The sequence below is a fragment of the Lepidothrix coronata genome, unplaced genomic scaffold, assembly GCF_001604755.1.
Source record: "Lepidothrix coronata isolate B3197 unplaced genomic scaffold, Lepidothrix_coronata-1.0 Scaffold59, whole genome shotgun sequence".
In the NCBI taxonomy this organism is placed as follows: domain Eukaryota; kingdom Metazoa; phylum Chordata; class Aves; order Passeriformes; family Pipridae; genus Lepidothrix; species Lepidothrix coronata.
Genome location: NW_016690239.1, coordinates 319,317 through 344,045, shown reverse-complemented (window position 1 = coordinate 344,045; position 24,729 = coordinate 319,317). Strand labels below are relative to the sequence as shown.

The 24,729-nt window shown below is 37.5% G+C and overlaps 1 protein-coding gene across 1 annotated transcript in view; it reads left to right on the top strand.

The window, feature by feature from the left end:
* The window catches only part of ITGA8 (integrin subunit alpha 8), a 111,242-nt gene that overhangs the window by 45,822 nt on the left and 40,691 nt on the right, over window positions 1–24,729 (top strand). Inside the window, exons 16-23 of the mRNA XM_017817279.1 lie at window positions 5,116–5,171; window positions 5,706–5,860; window positions 6,986–7,123; window positions 7,586–7,653; window positions 8,614–8,761; window positions 14,023–14,115; window positions 20,425–20,504; window positions 23,508–23,588. Coding sequence (XP_017672768.1) covers window positions 5,116–5,171; window positions 5,706–5,860; window positions 6,986–7,123; window positions 7,586–7,653; window positions 8,614–8,761; window positions 14,023–14,115; window positions 20,425–20,504; window positions 23,508–23,588 — 819 coding nt within the window. The remainder of the gene's footprint in view (window positions 1–5,115; window positions 5,172–5,705; window positions 5,861–6,985; window positions 7,124–7,585; window positions 7,654–8,613; window positions 8,762–14,022; window positions 14,116–20,424; window positions 20,505–23,507; window positions 23,589–24,729) is intronic.

The following is a 24,729-nucleotide window of genomic DNA, read 5'->3' as shown; positions in this document are numbered from 1 at the left end:
GGAGGCTATCTAATAGCACATAATACCACATAAAGGCACGTTTACTGCACTAGAAAAAGGTCGCTTAGAAAGGACCTCAGAACAGTCGATAAAAGAGGTTATTACAAATACAAAAAAAAGATACTACTTAAAAGTGGAAACCATAACAAATGAGGAAGCTAAAATCAAAACAGAGCATAAACATGTGCACGTTGAATATAAAATAGTAGTGCGTCTTGCCAAAGAGACTGTGAGGAACAGATTTCTCAGACATAGAAACATTAGAAACAGAAAGTCTGCCAGGACGTGGGCTGGATGAAAACAATATTAAAGTGTAAAGGAGGACTCCAGAAGATACATGACTGCAGAAATTTTTCACTGCTTTTAAACTAGAGATGGTCAGAGGGATTTCTCACACTGGAGATGTTCTTTATAGGAGATGAGTTCTGAAAATTATCTCAAATGTAAAAGTCAGCAAAAGAGTCTTTAGAATACATTGATAAATATGAACCGTAAAAAATAATCATGACCAGAAGCAGTTCATTTAAAAGCCATAAAGGAACTAAACTCTGGTACACTTAAACCCCTATATATGTGGGCTCTCAATGTATATGGGATGGGGCTGTCAAGAGATTTTCACTCTTGCACTTTTCTTTTACACTTTATAGGATTTCTCATATTTGTCATAATGTTCTTCATTTCTACACCCAGTGTAGAAAATTACCCATCTACAGAGCAATGTAGAAGGCACTTGGTAGAACTACACAGTCCCAGAACTCCACAAAGCTTTGGCCTTTTTGGAATAGGATCAAGATTAAGGAATAGGAGAGATCAAGATCCACCCTAATTTTTTAAGTACATTTTGTATTAATAGTTAATACAGAATTTAAAATATCAACTCTTGGCTGAAGCACGTTCGTTGATCAAAATTATGTTTTTCTCACAACTTCAGGTTTTAAGACTTTTAAAAAATGCTTAATGTCTTACTGAAAAAGATTTTGGAACCATAACATTTACCAAGAGAGTATTGAAAGAAAAAAGGTGGTTTTTTGCACAAGAGAAATAAATAAAAATATCTCTTAAAAAAAATACTCCTGCTGTGAGGTATTTTTTTAAAAAGGGAGTAAAAAACGAATACTCCTGTAGCATATTTTTTTCATTACTTTTAATTTCTCCACTACAGTAAGCCAGAAGATGTTTCGTTCATATCTACAAGAGCTTTAATAGGAGCATAATTTAATTTCTGTCTGCTTAATTCTAAAATACTGTTCCCTAAAGATTTAGTTTGTATTACAAAATGACTGAAGAGCAGCTGCTATTTTCCACACTGTAATTTTTCTCCTTAGTTGATATAAGCTTGTATTGCACATATTAAAACAATGAGTAGGGAAACTCCAACAAGCAAAGAATTCCTCAGTCCCATGGGATGAATTTGTGTATCTCTTAGTCAGCTGCACAACTTGTATAAAAAGTCTACTGACTGACACAGCAAAGTTAGAATGAAAGGAAACCTCCTACCAGAAAAGTTCCAGGAAGTGTGTGTGTGAATAATGTGGATTATTGTACATCTCCAAGTATTAGGAAAATATTATTTTTACCATGATTGAAGAGCTGAAGCACAGAGGAAACATGCACAAAAAGTAATTTCTATACACAACCCTAAGGGAATTGTCCTGAACTTGTAGAAGCATATAATTCATTCTCTGCTGTGTGTAAAGTGGGGCTGTTTCTATGTTCCCAAAACTAGCAAATCTGGAACAAATTCTGCAACTTTGAAGCTATTAAAGAATATGGGGAAAAGACTTTTTTTTTTCCTAAGTGTGAGAGATGCAAGTTAATATCTGTAAAAAGGGGTAAATAAATTAAACATTTTAAGTTTTCAAAGGCTGTTTCCACATCATGTGATTTATTATGTCCAAGACTGGGTTCTAGCTATTGAGATGTCTAGTTTACACATGCATTGGTATTTTTATTACTATTTGAGGTCAGATAATCCCGTGGCTACCTTATTGCTACTTTGTGCTTAAATTGTATCTGAAAGTGTTATTTACTCACTTTGCACTAATTTGAGGTAAATATTGTTATTTCCAATTCCTAGAGGAGCAAGAGGTCGGAGAAGTTACCTGACTTACCAAAAGTAGTACAGAATTGTCCAATCATTATAAACAGTCAAGTTGTAGAATATATTTTTTATTTGTAAGCACTTTTTGGGTTTGGATGTCTGATTTGAGATGTGCTTTGCAGGCTTCTTTAGGCAACCCAGCTATCCACCTTTTCTAAACCCATTAAACCAGAGGTAGACTGTTTAAAATTTCTGATCTTCAAGTTCCTACTATCAAAAATACTCTGAAAAAAATTGTCATTCTTTTATGTCCAAATGTACTACTATTAAAGTAGTAATACAACATTTATAATCTTGGGTCAGCTAGATTCAGTAAATGAGACATTTCTTCATACATTTAAAAAAAAACAATACGAAATGCCTACAGAAAACGTAAAATCCAAATATAATAATATTTCAACCTATCCTAACTGCATAGATTTTTCTAATTTGGTTCCTTTCTATTGCTAGTATTTTCTTTTGCCATTGACCTAATTTGAAACAGGATGTGATTGGTACCCCATGGATATGGACCTAAGGACCATTGTTGAGATGGATTTGTGTGAGATTTTCCATAGACTGTTGGCCAGCCTGACTCCATGGGTCAGACAGCACAGGCATGTGGCCCAGAGTCAGAAGATGGAGAGTCAGCTCTCAGAGGGAAGGAGGCAGGTAGTGACAGTTGCTACCAACACAGCTGCATTGCTGTGTGGGAGATCTCTGAGCCAGGTACTAGTTTCAGTAGCCCTGGAGACATCCAAAAGGCAGTCTTTTGAGCTATCCAGCAGCCCTAGTGTTACCATGGCCTGTCCACATGGTATAGCTTAGCCATGGGATGCCTTCAGCATTAAAGCTCTATGTTGGTCACTGTCTTAGACTTTGGCATAGCAAAATCTAGAAGCAGGGCAAGTATCAGAGCATCATAATAGAAATATATTGACTTGCTTTTACAAATTATTCCTCAAAGAGGAAACAGTTTGTTTAAAGTTTGTTTATCAGTAGACAATATCAGTCTCTGCATTCTTCTGTAGAGATTTGTGACCTTGCAGGATGGGTATCAGCCTCAAACAGAATGGAAGTCCATAACATTAAAGCTTAAATGGCCTTTCTGATAAAGCATTATCCATTCTTTCTCTCCATCTGCAAACCTGTGTGCTAAAGAAATTTTCGACAATGACAAATGATCTGGTAATTCCTTGCTTTTGTAATTACAGTCAAATACTATTCAAACCGTGAGCTTATAGTGATGACAGACTCAGCAGAGAATAAATGTGATGTGGGGATCTCTTTGGAGAGACAAGACTGATAGCACATAAAAAATTCATATGCCTTAGGATGATGGACTATTTCCCAGCTGTTTCTTATCTGCTGAAATTTTCTTCCTTTGATTGTTAATTGCATTGTTTGGTTGATTGATCCTATGAGAAAGCTCAAAAGCTCAGCTATTTTATTTCTTACTGTGTCTAGGAGTCAGATCTTGAATCTCCATAAATCCTTTCGACTGCTGTCCTCTTTTGTGGTCTTTGCCCCTGCTTTTCTTTTTCTTGAAGCTGAAGCATCCCTCAGCCTCTCCACAGCATCTTCCTGTCGAAGTGATGAGCATATCTAAATTCATCTGGGTTAGTGATTGAAATCTTTGATGTCTTTAGAACAGTTTCTGAACTAAATAATAAAATCACAAATGTGTGGCAGAATTCTGGTAAAGCCATAGCGTTGCCTCTTGTGTGGCCAGAATCTGGGAGATTATTCACTTCACATATTTGCTCTTTGGCACTGCCATTCCCTTTTTGACATACTCTGCCTGGAGCGGAAGGAGTAAATCTTGACTCTTACAGTAATACTTAAGAACATGACTTCAGTTTTCAAGTATGTATGATGAACTATTCAGTTCATCGTAGTAAATAAAATGTACACTAAAATTGTTCTGTTGAACAAGTAAAGCATTCCAAGCTGGATGTTTTAACCCAACCTTTTTTCAGACATGGTAGTGTAAAAATTATTTGCCTTCTCCAAATCAAGATCACTGAGTATATTTTTCTTGAGTTTGCATTTGAGAAAATACTGACATACAAGACTGGCCTGTGAAGCCTGATTTCTAAATTTTATTTGTGCAATTGCACAAGCTTTCCTCAATTTTATTGTTTTGTCCTTATGTATTAGGAAATAATTGGTTCTTCATGTGTTAATTCATCCTTCTGTAAAGAAGCAGGAATATGACTGAATTTGCAATTTCTGCATGGACTGGATTGTCATTTGAAAGCTACAGTTTAGTAGTTTAGTGGCATAGTGACATTTTTTTCCTCAAGAATAAATGTCTTTTTTTAACCCCACAATAAAAAAGTGTTTATTAAGATCATGAGAGTGACATGTATCCTAGATGTGACACAGTTCCATTACGTTGGTCAGAGGAAGCAAACATGCAAATAGAATGTGATTACAGGTTGTTTTAAAGGTTATGTTACTGGCTTTGCATCCACTGCATGGGGACATCAGTATATAGCATAACAATAGTGAGAAGATGAAAAGCAATGGCTAATGCAAATTTTTTTTATTTAACCTCCTGAAATAGTAACGATATTATAATAATGCCAGTAGAACACATTGTTATCCTGTGTATTTTTTGATTTGCTAGAAAACAGCTTGAGTATTGACTACATGCTCAAAGATTTTTGTGATTTGACCATGATGAACCAGAAGGACTTCTGCAGACAGCCTCTTACAAAGGTGGTTTGCTGACAATCAGCATTAACTTTCACAATAGTATTAGAAGGGTAATCTCTGTAGGATGTCTCAAGAAATACTGGTAACAGAGCCTCTTCTCCATACTTTTGCCAGGAAGATACTCAGAGACACTTCTGTGATTACTGAAGCCTAGGAGACCTGCTAAATTAATTAATATAATAGGTAGCTAAATACAGATCTCAATTACAGCTTTTTAAGAAAATTAAAATAACTTAAAGATACAACTTGGGAACTGCTGATTCCCAGGGGAGTTTTCTTTCTGCTAATAATCACTTTTACTCTTTTATATGTAGCTTTACTGTAAGAGTCTGCGCAGACTTTGAAGGTCAAAGTATTTCAGATGAGATAGGTAAGAAATGTTTTCTATTCGTATAATTTACTGTCTCCTGCTCCATTTCAGGTGTAGTTTTTTCTTACACTTTGAAAGATGATAGGAGTGAGATCCTCCCAAGGCAAGAAAATGCAGTTAAAAAAAATGTATATGTATATATATGACACAAAGCTTCTTTTACTGAGTTAAAGGATTTTTGATTCAGATTAAGCCATTTTCCAAATAAAACCAAGAATGTACCTTGTTGTAGAATGTTCTGTTTTGAAAAAAACAACTTTAAAGCAACAGAAGTCCTGTACATGTATGATCTGTCAGTGAAATCAGAAAGCTTAAATTACACATCTTCCATACTTTGCATCAAAAACTCGTGGGCTGCTAAAGAGACAGGCACTTAAAGCATGGATTAGTTTTCCTTGGAAGACTTTGTTAGATTAATCAATTGTAATACTATGTTATAATACTATAATATTATAATACAATCATAACTAATTGATTAGTATTTTCTCTTTCTATATTAAATCAATAAATGTTTGATTTATTTGTATCCTTTAGTGCTGAAGGGTGAATTGCAATTAGATTCATTGAAACAGAAAGGAGCTGTTAAGAGGACCCTTTTCTTTGACTACCATCAGTCACATCATTACTTCTCCATTGTGATAGAAAGACAGAAGCAGCTCCATTGCCAGGACTTCCTTGTTTATCTCAGAGTAAGTAGTTTAAAATATTTTGGATTGTCATCATCTTTTGAGTAATACGAGGGATTTAAAGATAGTAGTAAAAAAGTAGCCACCAGAAAAGGAAGAACAATTTCCAAAATTACAGAAATGTGAGATAAGATAGACCTTATCTATATCTCTAGAATGTCCAGAACATATTGCTACCTTGAAAAAAATTCCCTATATAAATCTTTGGCTGATCTTTTGTCAATATAAGTATAAAATAAAGACTTCTTTTGAAGAAAGTACAGTTTTTCTGTGTAAAAATACATTAATTTCATGGTCTTCTGGAAATTTTGATCAAATACTGCATCTCCTGATACAAAAATGCGAGATTACTTTCCATTTTCAGTATCCCTTTATTTTTTAGTACTCACAGTGGGATAATCAGCTAGTCGTGTCAATGCCAATTCAGTTGCAACAGATATTTCAAAGGAGCCTCACTAAAAATGTTGGCCTAAAATTCATATATTTTAAAAAATATTTTGAAGGTATTTAAAAATGCTTTTAGAAAAAATAAAACCATGGGTCTGAAGTTGTAAAGAAGAAAGGGTCAATAGTTACTCTGTTGCAGCTGGAATTACCTCATGCAATTGAAGTAGATTCCAAGTCTGGTCCAAGAAATGCAGTGGGAGTTGAAGTGGAGAAGTTTCAAGCACTATGTAAGGAAGTACCTAGGCAAGAAAGTTTTACCATTGCTAACTCACATAAGTTCTTGGTTATAGTACAAACCACCAGTATTACCTCCACAAATCCACACATGTCCTACCTCCAGTTCAAAAGGAAGGTGGGCAGCAGCTGATAGGAGTTGGTTCTGTGTGTCTCTTTNAGCTTCATTTTAGGCTAATGACTTTGAAAAATTTCTGAGTCTACTAAGCTAAGCCAGCTTCTTCCAGAAGGGGCTGTGGAGGCAATGTGTTCTGGGCATTCCAGTCACTGCTGAGTCACTTTACTTTCCTAATAACACTACTTGCAGCCAGAATTTGGCCAGCAGCTGTCAAAGAACCATGTTTTTACATTCTATAAAGACTGAAGTCTGAAACTGTTGACATACCATACTAATCTGAAATAATTGTATTAAACCACTGTTTTTTATTGTGTGATTGTCACTCACAGGATGAAACAGAATTTAGAGATAAATTATCTCCCATTAATATAAACTTCAATTATAGTTTGGATGAATCCAGTTTTGAAGATAGTTTGACTGTGAAGCCAATACTGAACTATTACCAGAAAAGCTCATTAACAGAGCAGGTACGAATTTTGCATGCCACCTTTTTTGTATATAAACAAGAAAGCATTTACAAATGCTATGTGTCATTTTCCTTAAAACAGAGAATTATGGCCAGAAATTTCACAACAAGGATTTAATTAATTCAAAATGTAAATTGAATATAAATATAGAATCGACAGGCCTTTAAAGTATTTCCAAAACTTTGTTGTGCTCTTAGTTTTGATTGCCTTCTAGAATATGTAAGCCAAGTTAGGGTGGGAAAGGGCCTGAAAGATGATACTGTTCTGCTAAGGATGTAGTTGACAGTCTAGTCTCCAACTACCATGTGGAAAGGAACTTACAGAAAGGAGACAGAGAATTAACTCATGAAGTCAGTGCTAGTGATATTTAAGACACTTAGATTAGTGATTTTTAAGGAAGTGATTTGGACTTTGAGGCATGTACTAACTGTATTACCATTTTTTCACTTTGCAATAACACAGGCTTACATTCTAGTTGACTGTGGAGAGGACAACTTGTGCATTCCTGAGTTGCAACTTTCTGCTATGCCGTAAGTTAAATAAAATAAATGACGCTGTGAATAAGGAAGTCCAAACACTGCTGACTGTTGTAACAGAATGAAGTATGTAGACCACAGTTCTGTTGTTTACTAGAGCTAATAATTTTCCAGATTTTAATTTGTGCCTCCATTTCATCTAGAAAACCCAGAAATGTAGAAATATACACTTACAAATCACGTTTATGATGTTTAATGGTTGTCACAGAAAACAGACTTTGCAGGTGTTCATTAGAGGTGGTTCTAGTTCTCTGAATGCCAAGAGATAATGCAAATTGTTGTTCATAGGAGGTTTCAAATTTTTTTATTTCAGTGTGCCAGTGACTTTGAGCTTGGGGCACAATCCTCCTGAACTCAGTATACAGCGAGAGTATAAAGTGAAGTAAATGAATTTCAGACTAAAAAGATTTCAAAACTTGGAAAAAATTTCTTGTGTTGGGGGAGAAGTGGGCTAAGCAGAAAAAATGGGAACCTCTGACTCTGTGCCATCAAAATCAGTCCATCATTCCTGTAAAAGGAAAGGGCACAGCACTGTTGCAAATCTCAGGAGAATTTTTGTCATCATTCATTTTACAATGGACATGAGAGAAAAACTACCACCTTTGTACCCTGCCAAAACAATGCTGATGGCACCCTTGTGGCAAGTAATTCCTCCACTAAATACTTCTTACTGGTTAGAAACTAGTCAGACTCTGAAATTTTATACCAGTAACTGAGAAGTTCTGTGGTAGTCTGCTTTGATTGTCCATGGTACTGTTTTCTCTTTACCTCTTTTCTACACAGGTGCTGGCATACTTTTCCATGGGGTCATTTCTTTTGGAAAATGTTTTATTATGTTTCACAGAATATTTTCCAGAGCAGATGTTGGGAGAGCAAAATGTCCTTCTGCTTTATTCATATGTAAATAAAAATTGTGCGTGTTCTAACTCCTGACAAGTAGTATTTTCTATACAGAGATACAGATCAGTTAATAATTGGAGAAGAAAACTGTGTCATGCTCATAATAAATCCAAGGAATGATGGGGAAGGAGCCTATGAAGCTGAGTTACACATAAAGATTCCACCTGAAGCAGATTACACTGGGGTTGAACGCAACAATAAGGTAAATGAAAATCAAAATATTAGCAATAATAAAGCAGAAACTTGGACACTGCTGTCTCATCCTCCCAGCACAGCAGTGTTTTACCATTATTAAGGGTGTCCCAGTCTGATATCCTCAACAGTTGAACATTAACTGCAGTATAAACTTGACAAAGTTGTTTTCCTTTGTCATCAATTATTTTATGTTATGGATGGGCCAAAAACGCAGTCATAATGTAAAATGTGCCAGTGTTCACAGAAGGACTAATGTTGACTGAAGTCCTGCTGAGCTGTACTGAACATGTAGTGTTTCCTTTTGGGGTCTGTTTGTTTTTTAAGAGCAAAGATGAAACACTATCCTGCAAACAAGCAGAGTGTTCATGTATTCTCTGTTGGACAGCAAGTCTGAATCACCTCATCTGCACATAAATCTCCCAAGCTGTTGCAACATGAGCCTGCTTTTTTCTGTTAGTGCCTGGAATGTTCAGAAGGGCCTCAAGGGTGAGAGTGGGAGAAAGCAAGTTAATTTCCTTTCTAAAGGTAAATGTTTTTAAGGCTGAAAGTAACTTACAAGGTATTTCCTTATTCTCCTTCTGTCAGTGACTTTATTAATGGGCTTTTAACCTAATTTGAAAAAAAATTACAAGAGGTAATGATGTCATCGAAGATGACAATATGGAAATTCTCTGCAACTTCACATCTCAGAAGCATATGTTAAAGAAACCAGCCTTTTCCTCTTGCCTATTCTTTTGTTCTGTTAGCAAAGCCTCTGGTTCTTTTGACTGTGATTTACAAAACAAAGGTTCTCTTTGATATACTACACATGGTTACATTTTTCATTTGTTGCTCTTTAGGAATATTCAGCTGCTCTTTTGGACATTACAAAGGATGTCAGGGGAGGCACTTAATCCAAAACTCACAGCACATATTGGCACATGTCTATCATTTGAGGGACTTGGGGGTGGTGCTGGACGAGAGGCTAGACATGAGCCGGCAACACGCACTTGCAGTCAGAGCCAACTGTGTCCTGGGCTTCATCAAAAGCAGTGTGGGCAGCAGATTGAGAGAGGTGACTCTGCCCCTCTACTCTGCTCTGGTGAGATCCCACCTGGAGAACTGCATCCAGCTCTGAGGTCCTCAGCACTGGAAGGACATTGACCTATTGGTGCAAGTCCAGAGAAGAGTCACCATCTGATTAGAGGGATGGAACACCTCTCCTGTGAGGAAAGGCTGAGAGAACTGGGTTTGTACAGACTGGAAAAGAGAAGGGTGACCTAATTGTAGCTTTCCAGTACCAAGAGGGAGTCTACTAGAAAGATAGAGAGTTTTTACAAGAGCACGTAGTAACAGGACAAGGATGAATGATTTTAAACTGAGAGTAGGTTTAGATTAGATATTGGGAAAAAAATTCTTTACTGTGAGGGTGGTGAGACACTGGAACAGGTTGCCTGGAGAAGTTGTGGATGACCCATCCCTAGAAGTGTTTAAGGTCAGGTTGGATGGAGCAACCTGGTCTAGTGGAAGGTGTCCCTGTCCATGGCAGAGTAGTTGAAACTAGGTGATCTTTAAGGTCCCTTCCAAATGAAACCATTCTATGATTCGGACTGGAGAGAGATAATTAAGGACTTTATATTATTTTAGGAAAATTTAAATTTTACAGCATCAGCAGGATAGACTTACGGAGAAAGAAAGGAAAAAAGACATTAAATATTCTGGTGCTTTGGAAGACTAAAGAGAAACTAGAATGGGTTAGGAAAGAGTGCTAACATTCATTTTCTTTTGAATAGAAAATTGTAAAAGCTCAGGCATCAGGCAAAGCATTGCCAACCAGTGAGGGAAGTGATTGTTCCTCTCTGCTCTGCACTTAATTTAATACAGAGTAATTTCAGCAGACAGGTGGATTTGTGGTAGAGCCTGTTGCAATGATGCTCTTAAAGCTTTTCCTCTAACATTTCATTGACTTTTGGTTCTACTGTGTTTACAGTCCTCTGTGTAGCTGTTTTTCTCTGAACTGCAGATTCCTGGTGTTAAGGCAAAGATAATATTCACCTCAGCCAGCAACACAAAGATTGAGACCAGAATACATGAAATGTAATCGGCTGAATAAATCATTTGATACATTTCTGATGAACTGAAAAATCTTTAGAATCAAATAATTTCCTCTATGATACTCATAGAGGATATTTATCTACTTTATTGTGGGGCTACTCTGGATTTAGTCTACCTAATAGAGAAACACATTTATCCCTTAAGTGTTTCCTGTCCGACCTGCCTTTTTTTTTTTTTTAACTACTTTTTGGGCTATTCTATATCATTTGAATTACACTCAGAAGCTGTTGAAGTCAACAACTTAACTGAAAATTCACTTGCCTTCTATCTCCTGCATTCAGCTTTATGCAATACAGTGTTTGACCTGCCTTGGTTGTCATTATCTTGTTATCTCAGGATTGATTCTGTAGAATATTGTACACGGACTGTGCAACTGTACCAAAATGAGTAACATTTTGCAGGGATATATGTGATCATATGAAAGTGGAGTGGGAAGTGAATGTATATAATCTTAAAGTTTGAGGTCAGGGATGTGATTTTGGAGCTTCATTGTTTCCTGAAGATGCTGACACTTCCTTCAGGCAGAAGCTGATTATTGAAGTAGAATGACTTAAAATGAAATCAAAAGTGTTGTTTTTTTAGTTGTATTGTGGAAACACTTAGAAGGTCCAGAGACCAGGTAAATGAATAAATTACTACAGCTTTAGTAGTTACTGGAAACCAATTGGCTTGTAATAACTGTTCATATGGATAAGGTGTAGAGTTACTAGAATTAGCTGCAATGAAAAACATATAACTACATTATATTACCTCATATAACTAAAAGTAAATTAGGCAAATGCAAAGCCCTAATAGATATTTGTTCCACACCAAAAAACATTATGTATTTTGGCAGAACTGTCTCTGCTCAGGCTGGAAACTGTGGAATGGTGGGTTCACATCCAGATACGTATTGCAATGGATAAGGTCTGAGCCACTTTCTTTCTGAACTAAAGCATGACACTCATAAAATAATAAAAAAAAAAAAACCAACCTGAAACCTTCTTGTATTATCTAAAAATTCTTAGAATAAGTACATAATGGCTGGCTGGATGAGATGTGATTTGAGCCTTATGAGGACAAACACTACTTCTTTATACATCAACTAGAAGAGAAGCTAAATTCTGGCACCTGGTACCTAATCCATCCACTTCTCAGAAAATAAAATTGGAATGTGATGATCAAGGAAGGAGAGGAGGTGTTTTACTCTTCAACCTATTGTGCTTAACTATTCTGGCATCAATTAGTAACTCATCACTACGACCACCAAAAAGTTTCAAGTTTGTAGACTGCCTGGATTACTTAAAGCATCCAATCATTTTCTAGTTAAAATGCACCCTGGGAGCACATGTGTTAATTGTTGGGGTTTTATTTCTGCTCAAGACTGCCAAAAAGACCATGTGTTGCTATAAAAATATAAATTGCTACCAGTGGCAGGTAGAAGAGTTTTGTGGCAAACACTTCCATCTGGCTGAGTTACGTATGAACCCACTGATACTGACAATAGTAGGTGTACAAGTCTCTGAGCTTGCTTGCTTCCTGCCTGGTTTTAATTTTCCTATTTTGTATTTAGCCACCTCAAAAAGGTGATCAGTGCAAAAATGAAGGCAGTAAATCTCATTATTGAAAGAATTCTACCAAACTTGACCCTTTTTCACATCTTTATGCTGCACAAATTAGGTTTTGTGTTGCTGGTCGTATAAATTCTGTACCATTAATCATTTTCTGTCTTAAGAGCATGCCATGCAAACTGCAGAAAACCTACTCAAAAAACTTCCCTATTTTCTCAGCCTTAGAAGGGCAAAAAAATGTGTGATAAGGGCTAATTTACTCTGTGCAGGTCTATGATACAGCATTTTAAAAGAAACTGCCAAATGTCCTGTATCGATGAATATTTATTTTATAACATTTAGACCTCAATTTCAACCCTTCTTGCCTAACAAAAGCAAAACTATAAACCCACACATCAAGCTAAAATGATTAGTTTTCCAGACAAGTTTGATTTCAACTGTGTTAACATCCTCTCTTCTCCCGTGTGTTGCTTCCCACCTCTAATTAACCAGCTGGAAAGAGTGTAAAAATCCTTCCCTCTCAACCCTAGAGAGGCTTGGGAAGGCTGTTAGTGAACTGGACATGCTGTGTAACCAACTTTGTTTCCTCCTAGCAAACTGTAAAAGTGTCAGTGTACAATGAGGTGTGTGCTAAGGACATGCTTCATATCAGCTCTGTTTAGGACATGCCCTATCTTTTCATTTAAATTCAGGAAATGATGAGGACAGTGTGTCCATGCTGGCTTTTACAGATAAGACAAATTGATAGTCAGTAGTCTGGAGATTTCCCAGGTCTTTTTATATAACTTACACATACTGCTTCATCCATGAAAATCACAGATGAGAGGAAAGATAGTGTAACTTGCTGCATCCTGCTTTTACAAAGCTTGTTTACTTCTGCACATATATGGAAATACCTTCTTTTATTGAATATGTCAAAGAGGAAAACAGAAAAAAAAACCCGCATTTTGTTGCTTTATCTTATTCTGTATCTCCTAATTTGCACTATTCTATAGCTGTTCCTCCTTTTATACAGTCTGTTTTGTTTACAGATGACACTACTAGTGATAAAGATTGCTATAAATAACAAAAACCTTAATTTCTGATAATGTGAAAACCTATCTCCTTTGTTGCCAATTTATAAACACAGATAACAGTTTATGTTTTTACAGTAATATTTAATGTTCTAAGTATTTTAACATAGATTGGAAAATAAGGGTCTAGACTTGATCCATTATAAAGTTCTGCCAATGCCAGAAATTCACTATAGAGACTTCTGGTGGTGGACAACACAACCATTTCAATTAGCATGAGACCTTTTTCCTCACCCAGGTTTACCTGCTCATTTTTCTCTGTTGAGTCATTACGGCTATAGGAATGATTCACAAAAACAGAGCAGTATGTTAAAACTAGACATAGAGTGATCTCATCCTGATTCTTAAGGTTCTGGGAAACTATCCTGTTCGGTTTTCCCTGGCATCAGTTTTCCCCTGTTTTCTGACAATAAGCAAGTAAATGTTTTGATAGTGCACTGAGCAGGTGTCCGAAATCAAAAGAAATGTCACAGTCAAAAAGGCATCACTTTCCCAACTGGATACATTTCATTGTGATCTCTGACCTCCATATTGGTGTCCTTTTGTTGCAGGCACTGCGTGTATTGAGCTGTGATTACAAGATGGAAAATGAAACTAGAATGGTGGTTTGTGATCTTGGGAACCCCATGGTGGCTGGCGCAAATGTAAGGGAAAACCAGATGCATTTACTGATTTTTATCTAATTGAATTTTAAAGGGGAACAAATGGAAACCTATTCAATTAGCAGGAGTCCCAATAAGCAGCATATAAACCAAATTATTTAGTTGGACAGGAAATTGTTGGTGTAATAAGAGGCAGAACTGTGCTTCTAAAGAACTAACAACTTGTTTTTCTGAAAGATTAATTATGCTAGAACCTGTGTTTTATTTCATTTATTGTAAAGAAAATGAGTGACTCAGTTTAAGTCACAGAAGTTAAACTACTATAATGAGAAGAGAATCCCAGTCTGCAATGTGATCTGTTTATTTTTTCTTTTTTAGTACTGCCTTTACTTAAGATATATATAGTAAATGACAACTTCTTTAGTCTGATTCTTATCTTCAGTGCATAAGGATTGTCTTATCTATTTATATCACAATTTATATCCAGGAAAATGGGGTTGGAATAAAGTTTTACTTCAAGTTATTGTTGTAAATCTAAAGATTTTCCTCAGACAGCCTCTCATTAATCAGACTACATATTAGATGGAATGCTGGTAGCCTTGCTTTTAGGCAAAAGTGGAACTGAATAATGACTAATGATGGACAGTAGGTAAGGATTAAAAATAGGTTTGGAGATAAAAAAGAGCTACCTTTTCCACAATTGTCATCCTTTGTCCCTATTTCATGACATAACAGTCTAGGAAATCCCAGAAGTGTTAAACTCAGGAATATTCAGCCATGGATGCTCTTGCAGAGGAATTTAGTGTTTCTTATAAATTTGTAAATGTTACAAATATTTAAATAAAAGCAAATAATCCAAACATTTATACCTAGATAAAAAACTGTCCTAATAAAAATGAAGTGGTCAACAGCATGAACATATATCAGGAATAAACAACAGTTTTTGACTGAAAACTACCACTGCTTGAATTTCATATTGGGCCTGTGGCTTTGCAAAGAAATTAAGGCAAATTTCCTAAGTATTTTCAAAATTCCTAAAAAGTTAAGGTTTGTCCTACAGAAGATCAGTATTTCACTCTTCAGCCTCTCTACAGAGGGGATCTTTCCTGGTCTCTTACGATCTTGAAGTAGTTCATGTCTGACCCTCGATAAAAGAACCAAAAGAGTCATACTCCCCATGAGAGACTGGGACTAGAATAAGTTTGTTTGGATCCTAGGGATAGCCTCAGATCAGCCACAGAACTGAAAGTGAATGCGAACGGGTGTTTCATACAGTCATCGGCTTGCATGGTCACAAACAGTCCCAGGGACTCTTTGGGATTACAAGGAGCTGGAAACCACTGAAAATTGGACTGTCAGTAATGGACCTCCTGGGAAGAGGAATCTTCCTGGTGAGTTTCTCCATAGAACCACTGTGAACTAGAAGTCTGAAGAGAATACTGCAAACATTTTCTGGGAAGGACATAGACAAGAGGGATAAAAGATTTTGAAGGTTTTGTTTTATTCTACTAAATGAAACTCCTAAAAGGTAAGAATAATTGAAAACATTTCTGAGGAATGGAATTTTCATAATGGGATTTTGGGAGGGAATGATGGGCCAAAGCACTGGATAAATTCCAAGTCAAGTCAAATAAAAATGGAGATTCATCCAAGAATCCTCAAAGAGCTGCTGATGTCATCACAAACCTCTCTCAAGGACTTTTGAGCAGTCTTTGGAAGCTGGAGAGGTCCCAGCTGACTGGAAGGTATCTTGATTTCCAAGAAGGGGAAGAAGAAGAACTCCAGTAAATACAGGCCTGTCCGTTTCCCTTCAGCACCTGCTAAAGTTATGGAGAAGATTATTTTGGGAAGTATGAAAGACAGCGCAGTCACTGGTCACAGCCAGCACGGCTTCATGAGAGGAAAGTCCTGCTAGTCGAACCTGATTTCCTTCTACGACAAGGTAACCCAACCAGTTGACCAAGGGAAGACAGTTAATGTAACCTTTTCGGATTTCAGTAAAGCTTTCGATATTGTCTCTCACAGGATCCTTCTGTTCAAAATGTCCAGCACAGAGCTGGATAAACACATCATGTGATGTGTGAGCAATTGGCTCACAGGTTGAGCACAGAGGGTAATAGTGAATGGGGTAACATCAGACTGCTGACCTGGCACTAGTGGAGTTCTGCAGGGCTCCATCTTGGGTCCTGTGCTCTTCAACATCTGCATAAATTACTTGGATGCAGGACTGAAAGGGATACTAAGCAAGTTTGCAGATGACACAAAACTGGGAGGACCTATTGTCTCCCTCAAAGGCAGGGAGGCCCTGCAGAGAGACCTCAACAAATCAGAGGACTGGGCAATCACCAACCATGGGAAGTTCAACAAGGGAAAGTGCTGGATTCTGCACGTGGGATGGGACAACCCCAGGTGTACGTACAGACTGGGGAATGAGATGCTGGAAGGCAGTGCCACGGAAAGAGACCTGGGGATCCTGGTCGATGGCAAGTTGAACATGAGTCTGCACTGCCCTGGCAGCCAGGAGGGCCAACCTTGGGGGGCATGAGGCAAAGCATCTCCAGCCGGTCAAGGGAGGGGATTGTTCTGCTCTGCTCTGCACTGCTGTGGCCTCACCTTGAATATTGTGTTCAGTTTTGGTCTCTGCAATATAAAAAAGACATTAAGCTGTTAGAGAGTGTCCAAAGGACAGCCTTTGGATGAAGATGGTGAAAGGTCTGGAGGGGAAGCTGTATAAGGAGCAGCTGAGGGCACTTGGTCTGTTCAGCCTGGAGAAGAGGAGACTGAGGGGAGACCTCGTTGCAGTTACAGCTTCCTCATGAGGGGAAGAGAAGGGGCAGGCACTGATCTCTTCTCTGTGGTGACCAGTGACAGGACCTAAGGGAATGGCCTGAAGTTGTGTTAAGGGAGGTTTAGGTTGGATCTTAGAAAGAGATTCTTCACCTAGAGGATGTTTGGGCACTGGAACAGGCTCCCCAGGAAAGTGGTTCACAGCACCAAGCCTGATAGAGTTCAAAAAGAGTTTGGACGATACTCTCAGGCACCTGGTGTGACTCTTGGGTGTGACTCCTGTGCAGGGCTAGGAGTTGGATTCGATGATCCTTGTGGGTCCTTTCCAACTCAGCATACTCTGTAATTCTGATTCTGTAGTCTCTTGTATTGAGAAACCAGCAATTTTAGTTACCTGCTTAGTGGTTTCCCAGTTAGTCTCAAGGCAGAAGCAAATTCTCAAGATACAGATGGAAGTAGACAAGAATCTTGTGGATGATCAGGATGCAGTGAAGGAGGGCAGGAGAGCATAAAACCCCTTGGGTTTGGAAGAGAAAAGGAAGACTAAACACAAGAGACTCTCACATGTTAGACTGCAGACCCTCAGACTCCTCTCTTTGAATCCAAGGCCATGTTTCTACATCATCCTTGACTCAAAATGCTAGTAATGTGAAGACTTCAGGAATGCTCTTTGGTGGCTATTAAAGCAGTACTACTCTCACCTGTGTCCTTATGAATTTTCACAATGTAACTGATCCTTCTTTTCTTCAGAATCAATTCTAGGGTTGCCATTTATGGTTTGCTGTTACCAAATATTCCTAAGCAAAATACTTTGTAAAGAGTGACTTAGAAGTAGCAGAATAAAACAACAGAGTTTATAACATATTTAAGGATGTTCTGGTTTATAACAAAGTAATCCAACCCTTTAAAATTGAGGCATGGGAAGATAGAGTATTACAAAGACAGATGGCTAAATTGTTTGATTATAGTGAGTGAAATCTTAAATCCAAACTTTGTCTTTGAAACCAGCTCTCCTGGACACTCAGGAAAGGTGAAAGGACTTTTGCTTTTTCAGTCCAAACATATTTATGATGGCAAATGTACTTCCAAAAGCAAAATACCAGCCCTTTGCACAAATTGCATAAATCACAAAAGGTTACTCTGATCTATTTCCAATTTTGCAAAACAATTCTGCTCTGGCAGGAGATCAGTTATTCTCAAAATACTCAGTCAGAAAGGGACTCTTTGTGAAAGTTGTGAGTGGAAAGGAAGGTTAGGTCAAAATCTAACATTCCTAAAGTTCTTAACTATTGAGTCACTGTCATGGCTTTTCGGCACCCTGAAATCCTAGGATTTTTGAACTCTTTAAGATCAACTTTTGGGTATGAGGGTTATGTTGGGATTTTGTGATGTAACCCATGGGATATTACTGTAGTGGACTACAGGGTTGACTGACATTTCGCATCTTCAAAATGCATTATTGTCATCTGTGTCCTTAAAACTCTTTACTGACCACAAAAAAATACTTGACCTTTTCAGTAATATCTTTGAGGTTAAAAAAAGAAGAAAAAGTGAAAAAGAATATAAAAAGGTAAGGAAAATCAGAATACCACATGACCCAGAATGCAAATTAAGTGGCTGATACCATCTCACTGGCAAAGAGTGCTCAATGTACTTATTTATGACTCTTAAATGGATCAGACCGACAAGCTTCCTAATGCCTGTTCAGTAGCATTAGCAAGTGAAATATAGGTTTTATTAAAAATTCTGGTAGAAAAATCAGGAAGTTAATAGAAAATAATAGTAATAAGATTATAAGAGTGGAGGCTTGGAAGATCTTGCCTGTTTCTTGATATGTACCAAACTAATTCTTCAAGAGCACAGAGGTTTTATCTTTCTTATTCACTGTAAGACACTTTAAAAAAAGCTTTCCCTCTGCCTCCCAGCATACTTCTAAATCCTGTCAAACATGGTAACAGATTAAGGCTGATCACTAATAGCAGGAATGTCATATATGTCAAAGATACATGATGTTACAAACATGGAAAAATTGCAATTTTAATGAAACGAACTTCACTTGGAAAATTTTAAATAAAATTAAACTATTCTGATAAAATTTATGTCCTAGTAAAATAAGGAGGTTGAGTGATTGCTAAGCTACAAGTTCAAGCAAATTAAACTTCTTTGGCATCAGTGGGTTTTCAGCAAGGGCAAGTGAGCATCTTTGCCCTGTTATTAGTAGCAGTGTCAAGGGTTACTTGACATTAACAAAGTCATACAACTATACAAAGGCAACATCTGCAGCTTATTAGAGTTGTACAGTAGGAGTGTGTTTCACCATTAAATAGGGGATTAAGCCTCAGGGGAGTAATAGATCATCAAAACTACAGTTCATGTCTGCTCTGTCTGATGAAAATTTTATCTTTAGTTCACCACATCTTTTTTCTTCTATAAGTGGAAATAAATTTATTTAGACTGGTTAGTAAAAACAGTAAGAGAAATGGTGAATTGAATATTTGGAAATTTTTGTCTAAAAGACTAAAGAAAGTCATTATATTTTTAAAGGTGAATGGAATTTCAATACAGTTGTTAACGTCATCTCCAAAAAGAGACCTTATAAAGAGCTTACATCTCTATTCCATCTCTATTACTCAGTTTTCAACCACTGTCTTTTCATCTGAATGATTCTGCTTCCAAAGAGAGAGATCAACTATAACTGTGACATTAAAATAATCAGAATTCAAAGATTTGAACTTGCCATTTCCTTTATGATGACAATATTGCTTTCAGCATAGGCCAGCTGAAAGTAGTAGTTGAAACATGTTAGGTAAGTCTTGTTCTGGAGATGGATTAAGATTCAGTTAGCCATAGGAGAGGTAGACAGGGAGTGAGAAGCAAATGGAAATTGTCAAAGGGAGGAAGCCACGTCTGCAGAAACACAGGGGAGCACCAGTGGAAGCACTTATCTCCTTCAGTTTTGGGAGCTGTGTGTTTTACCCTCTATCTCCTCTGCTCACACACTGCAAGTTGTGGCAAAATCAATTGCAAATATAACTTTGAATCTGTATTCCTCTTAACAGAACTGTAATAAAACCAAATCAAATTAAATTAAAACTGCTGCTAATTTAGCCTTACGTGATCAGTCAACCCCACAATACCTAAAGCATGCATCTCATAGGTCACAGTTGCAGAGACAAGGTGGGGAGCAGGAAACCCTGGAGACCTGGACAAAGGCGTGCATGGATGGAGGCAGGGATGAGAGGTGCCAGACAGCCATTATTTTCTTTTGGCTTAGCGAAGTAAAGCAAAGACTGTCTGAATGAAGAAGGACCCACCACTGTTTTCTTGGGAGTATGCAACTCTGTTCCTCTGATCTTTCCTCTGTCCAGCCAAGTTTTCCATCTGGTGACATACACAGGCAGGATGGTATTTTTTCTTAAGAAAAACTAGACGATGTTATTTCATACTAATTTTAAAAAGCAACAGTATCCAGTATGTCTGCGAAATGCAATGTTGAACAGTACTGCTTTATTGATCTGGGAGATCAACCATTTTTAATAACCTGCTGTTTTGTTTCTCTCTCAGTTCTCCACAGGCATTCGATTTTCTGTTCAGCATTTTGAAAATGCAGAGTCCAGCATCAGTTTTGAGCTGCAAATAAAAAGGTTAGATATTTTATCAAGAGTATAGTTATTTAAATTATGAATTTCTATTGATACATAAACTTTAATGTATAAGAAGGTCACTCTTACTCTTGAGTGTCAGTAATAATTTCATGGGCTTTCCTATGGTAGCTTACTTCAGGAGGATTTGTGATGTTGGAACCTTGCTAGCTTTTAGCCAAATCATTTCTTTAAAATTCAGATTAACTGACTTTGGTCAGTAATCCAAGGATTTTCTACAGTTTTGCCAAAATGTTACCTTGTTTTCCACTTCCAAATTAATGAACAGTGATAACTTTGTAACAAAGTTGCATATGGACAAACATATCAGCTATGAAATTCAGAAAAAAGACTTGCCTCTTCTTCACAGCAATTTAAAAAATAAAAGGAGAGCAGTTAAAATCTGCTCAACGAATTTGCAGGCATGAAGAGAAAGAACTGCTTCAGTTTGATGCAGGTGAACCTCTGTCATTTTTCCATTAGTTTCTTCCCTCAGGTCTCTTGTGGGCCTCACATACTACTGCTGGAGAATCTTCTGTTTTATGCTGAACAGTACTTCTTCCACAGGGACAAAAAACACAGGGCAGGCTGGGTTAGGATAAAAGCAAGAGCAAGCCTGGGACTTTTTCTGAAGGTGGCAGGGCTTCTGCTTCATCTGTCCTCATCAAATACACACTGGAGTTCCTGCCCTCGCTGCCCCACACACAGAGACTTAAATGCTAATGTCTGGCCTTTAATGAGGGCCTTGATCATGTTCATTATGGTAAATAACTGAGACATTTCCTTCCCTTGAAGGAAAGAGCATGTAGAAATTTGGAAGGGCACAGCAATGCCACAGAAGTCAGTGAGGTGCTCGGTCAGGCCTCAGGCCTCTCCCAGAGATCTAACTGGTGAGCTGGAGATCATGCAAACCTGGACATGGGCTACTCCAGAGAGAGATACAGCAAGTAACTTGTGGGTCCCCTGCCATGCCACTGGTCACTTCTTAGTGGAAGCAATACAGTTTTAGATGGGTATGTTTAGAGGTTCATGCCTCTAAACCCTTTTCATGCTATGAAATTGGGGAGGCTCAGAGCTTTTTGAATAGCTAAATCTGTCTAGGTGATAAGAGTTGAGGGTAGGTCACTGGTTTAGAAAAAGTGACATGAATTTACTGAGGAATAAGTCTGAACCTCAGGAGAAATCAGGATCTCATGCTTCCTCCATGAGTGTGGCTCACTAAAATGAAAAGGGAGGAAATCTGTTGGGCTACCAAAACCAAAGATTTTCAGAAACTGGTATGATAGTGCTGAAGAGCACCCAGCTACTTTAAAACCAAAAGAAAGAGTAAAACATCTTGCATGGGGAATGTACCCTATACTTAAAACTCACTGCTTGGTACATTCTTTCTCAAGCAGCACTACAGTTTGAGCATTTCTGTGTCCTTAGTGAACAGGTAAAAGAATCCTGAAAGGAAAAGAGAACAGAAATTCATGAGGCAGAAAGAGGAAATTACCTAAAGGGCAGGAAAAGGAAGAACACATCTGAATTTGTGTCCTAGTCTAATTTATTCAAAAGAGAGACCTTTCATTTACTTCAAAACATCAAGTGGAAAATAAATATTTATTACTTATAGTAAAAAAGCAACGGTCTGAGTAGTGTCTTGAAATCTGATTCCTTTTCTGATGTGGACTTTGCTAGGCAATTATATACTCCTTAGAAAGGGAGATGTCCTGGCACTTTTATTTAAACTATTTTCTTCTCTGCAAAAATACCATAAATTATGACCAAGATTTAAATACCATAGATATATATATATGCTCAAAATTTGTATTTTAGTTCCATGGAAAGTGAGGCCACTATACAAATCGGAGAGCAGCTTATTCTAACAAAGTAGTGGTTTAGTAATTTTTATACTTTAAACAATTTCTTTACTTTTGTACTCAAAACAATGGCTATAGAGGATCACATTAAAAGTTCAAATAATGTTTGGGGTGAATCTGCATTAGTTTACAAACAAACTAGAGCTGCTCTTAATTTTAGAAATCTGTAAGCAGAAAGCCTGGATCAAAGCAGTATTGCACTTTAATTCTCAAGAGTCAGTCACTGGGAATGCTGGCCTCCCCTGAATGTTTCCATTTGACTGATGCTACCCAGATGTGATAACAGCAAATTGTGACAGCAATAGAAACTTAGTCTTCATGAAGCAAGGAAGTACACACTTGCTTGAAAAAACCATCCAAACTTAGTATTAAATAAATTCTAAGTCTGTCGTTACTTATTTTCTCTGTCTTTATGAATTTGAACCTGAAAACCTTCCTTTACATAAGTGGGCTATAGTCATAGGAATGGTCTTTTGAAGTAAGAGTAACTACCTTTATTACTAAGGATTTGCAATAAGGAAAGACAATCAAGTGAGTGAGAGCACTAGACTTTAAACATAGGGATCTATTTTCACTGGTTAGTGGGATTAAGAGTGTAAACACTCTCTGGATAAAGGAAGGGAGGGAAGAAAATAAGAAAAGTAAAGAAACAGTTGATCTGTGTTCTTTTTCCTCAAAGACTCCGTCATTCAGAAGTCACAAGTTTGGAGAGCCATAAAACCAATTTTTTTTTATTAAAAGCCTGTCTTGTTTATTAACACTGCCTTTCTCCAGTGCATGAAACAAACTTGGATTTTATTAAGATACTTCAGACAGATAGCCAAGTTGAACAAGGGAATTTACATGATATTCTGAGCTGCATAAGTTTGTATCATCATATTCATCATAGGATTCTCTAAAGGAAGCTTGAGCTGATTATATTATTAAGCATGTGATGAGCTCAAGTAATATCAGACTTAAACACCAGTGTCCTGCAAGACTAAAGAGTGGCAATGGGAAGCCCATGCTGTAACATGTCCAATGGCATTGCATCCTAACTGGGGCCTTGTGGTATTCAGTGCTGTATCTATAACAATCTCATCATCATAACAATCTAGACTTCTAATAAATAACCTTTGTTAACACTTGTACATATCTTTTCCAGCTCTAACAAGATAAATCCCACTAGCAATTTAGTTAACCTCCATATCAACGTCAGTGCTGTGGCTCAAGTACAGATCAGAGGGTAAGTATTCAACTATTTCAACTCATTAAGATAAGTACTTTCTTATTGAATCTTTCTGCATAATCCCATGTAGTGAATCTTTTGCCATATTATAATTGCAAATAGCTTGTCCACCTAGTACACCTGAGTCTCACCCCTGCAAGCCTTGCAGGATAGAGCTACTAAGGTCTTCCCTAGTTTCTGTGCAAATACAACAACCTGTACAATCTCACATTGTAGTAACACAACTCAGAGCCAACATTTTAGTTGGACATTCAAATTGTGCATGGATATTACTAGTACAAAATGCCTCTTCATATGCTTAGGTCTGCTTGTGCAACCACTCGGACACTTAATGCTGAATACTAAAACAGAATCTACTGCTTTCGTGACTGGAAATGTGAAACACATTATGGCAAGGCATATACTAATAGGGAGCAGAGTGAGGCCTTTGGAGAAAGGATGAGTAAGGAATGAGTTATGACAACAAGTCAACCAGCTACTACTGTAGGATTCTTTCATTTCTGCCCGAAGCAAGTGTAAATCCACTGACACAAAGGATACCAAAACTAAACAGGCACAGGATATGAAAAAGATGATTATTTCTATCTCTATTTTCAGATACAGCTTGGTTTTGGAAACTATAAAATGCAATTAGTTGATAATTGCCAGTTGAACATGAGCCAGCACTGTGCCCAGGTGACCAAGAAAGCCAGTGGCATCCTGGCCTGTATCAGACGTAGCATGGCCAGCAAGACCAGGGCATTAATTTTCCTCCTATACTTGGCACTGGTCAGGCCACACCTCAAATACTGGGATCATTTTTTGGGGCCCTCACTGCCAGAAGGACATTGAGATACAGGGGCGTGTCCAGAGAAGGGCAACAAAGCATGTGAAGGATCCGGAGCACAAATCTTGTGAGGAATGGATAGGGGAGCTGAAGTTGTTTAGTCTGAGAAAAGGAGGCTCAGGGAGACAACTATCTGAAAGGAGGCTGTGGCCAGGTGGGGGGTCAGTCTCCTCTTCTAAGTAATAAGAGATCAGATGAGATGAAATAGCTTCAGGTTGCACCAGGGGAGGTTTAGTTTGGATATTAAGAAAATTTTGTTCACAGAAAGGGTTGTCGAGCATTGGAAGAGGCTGCCAATGGTTCAATCACCAT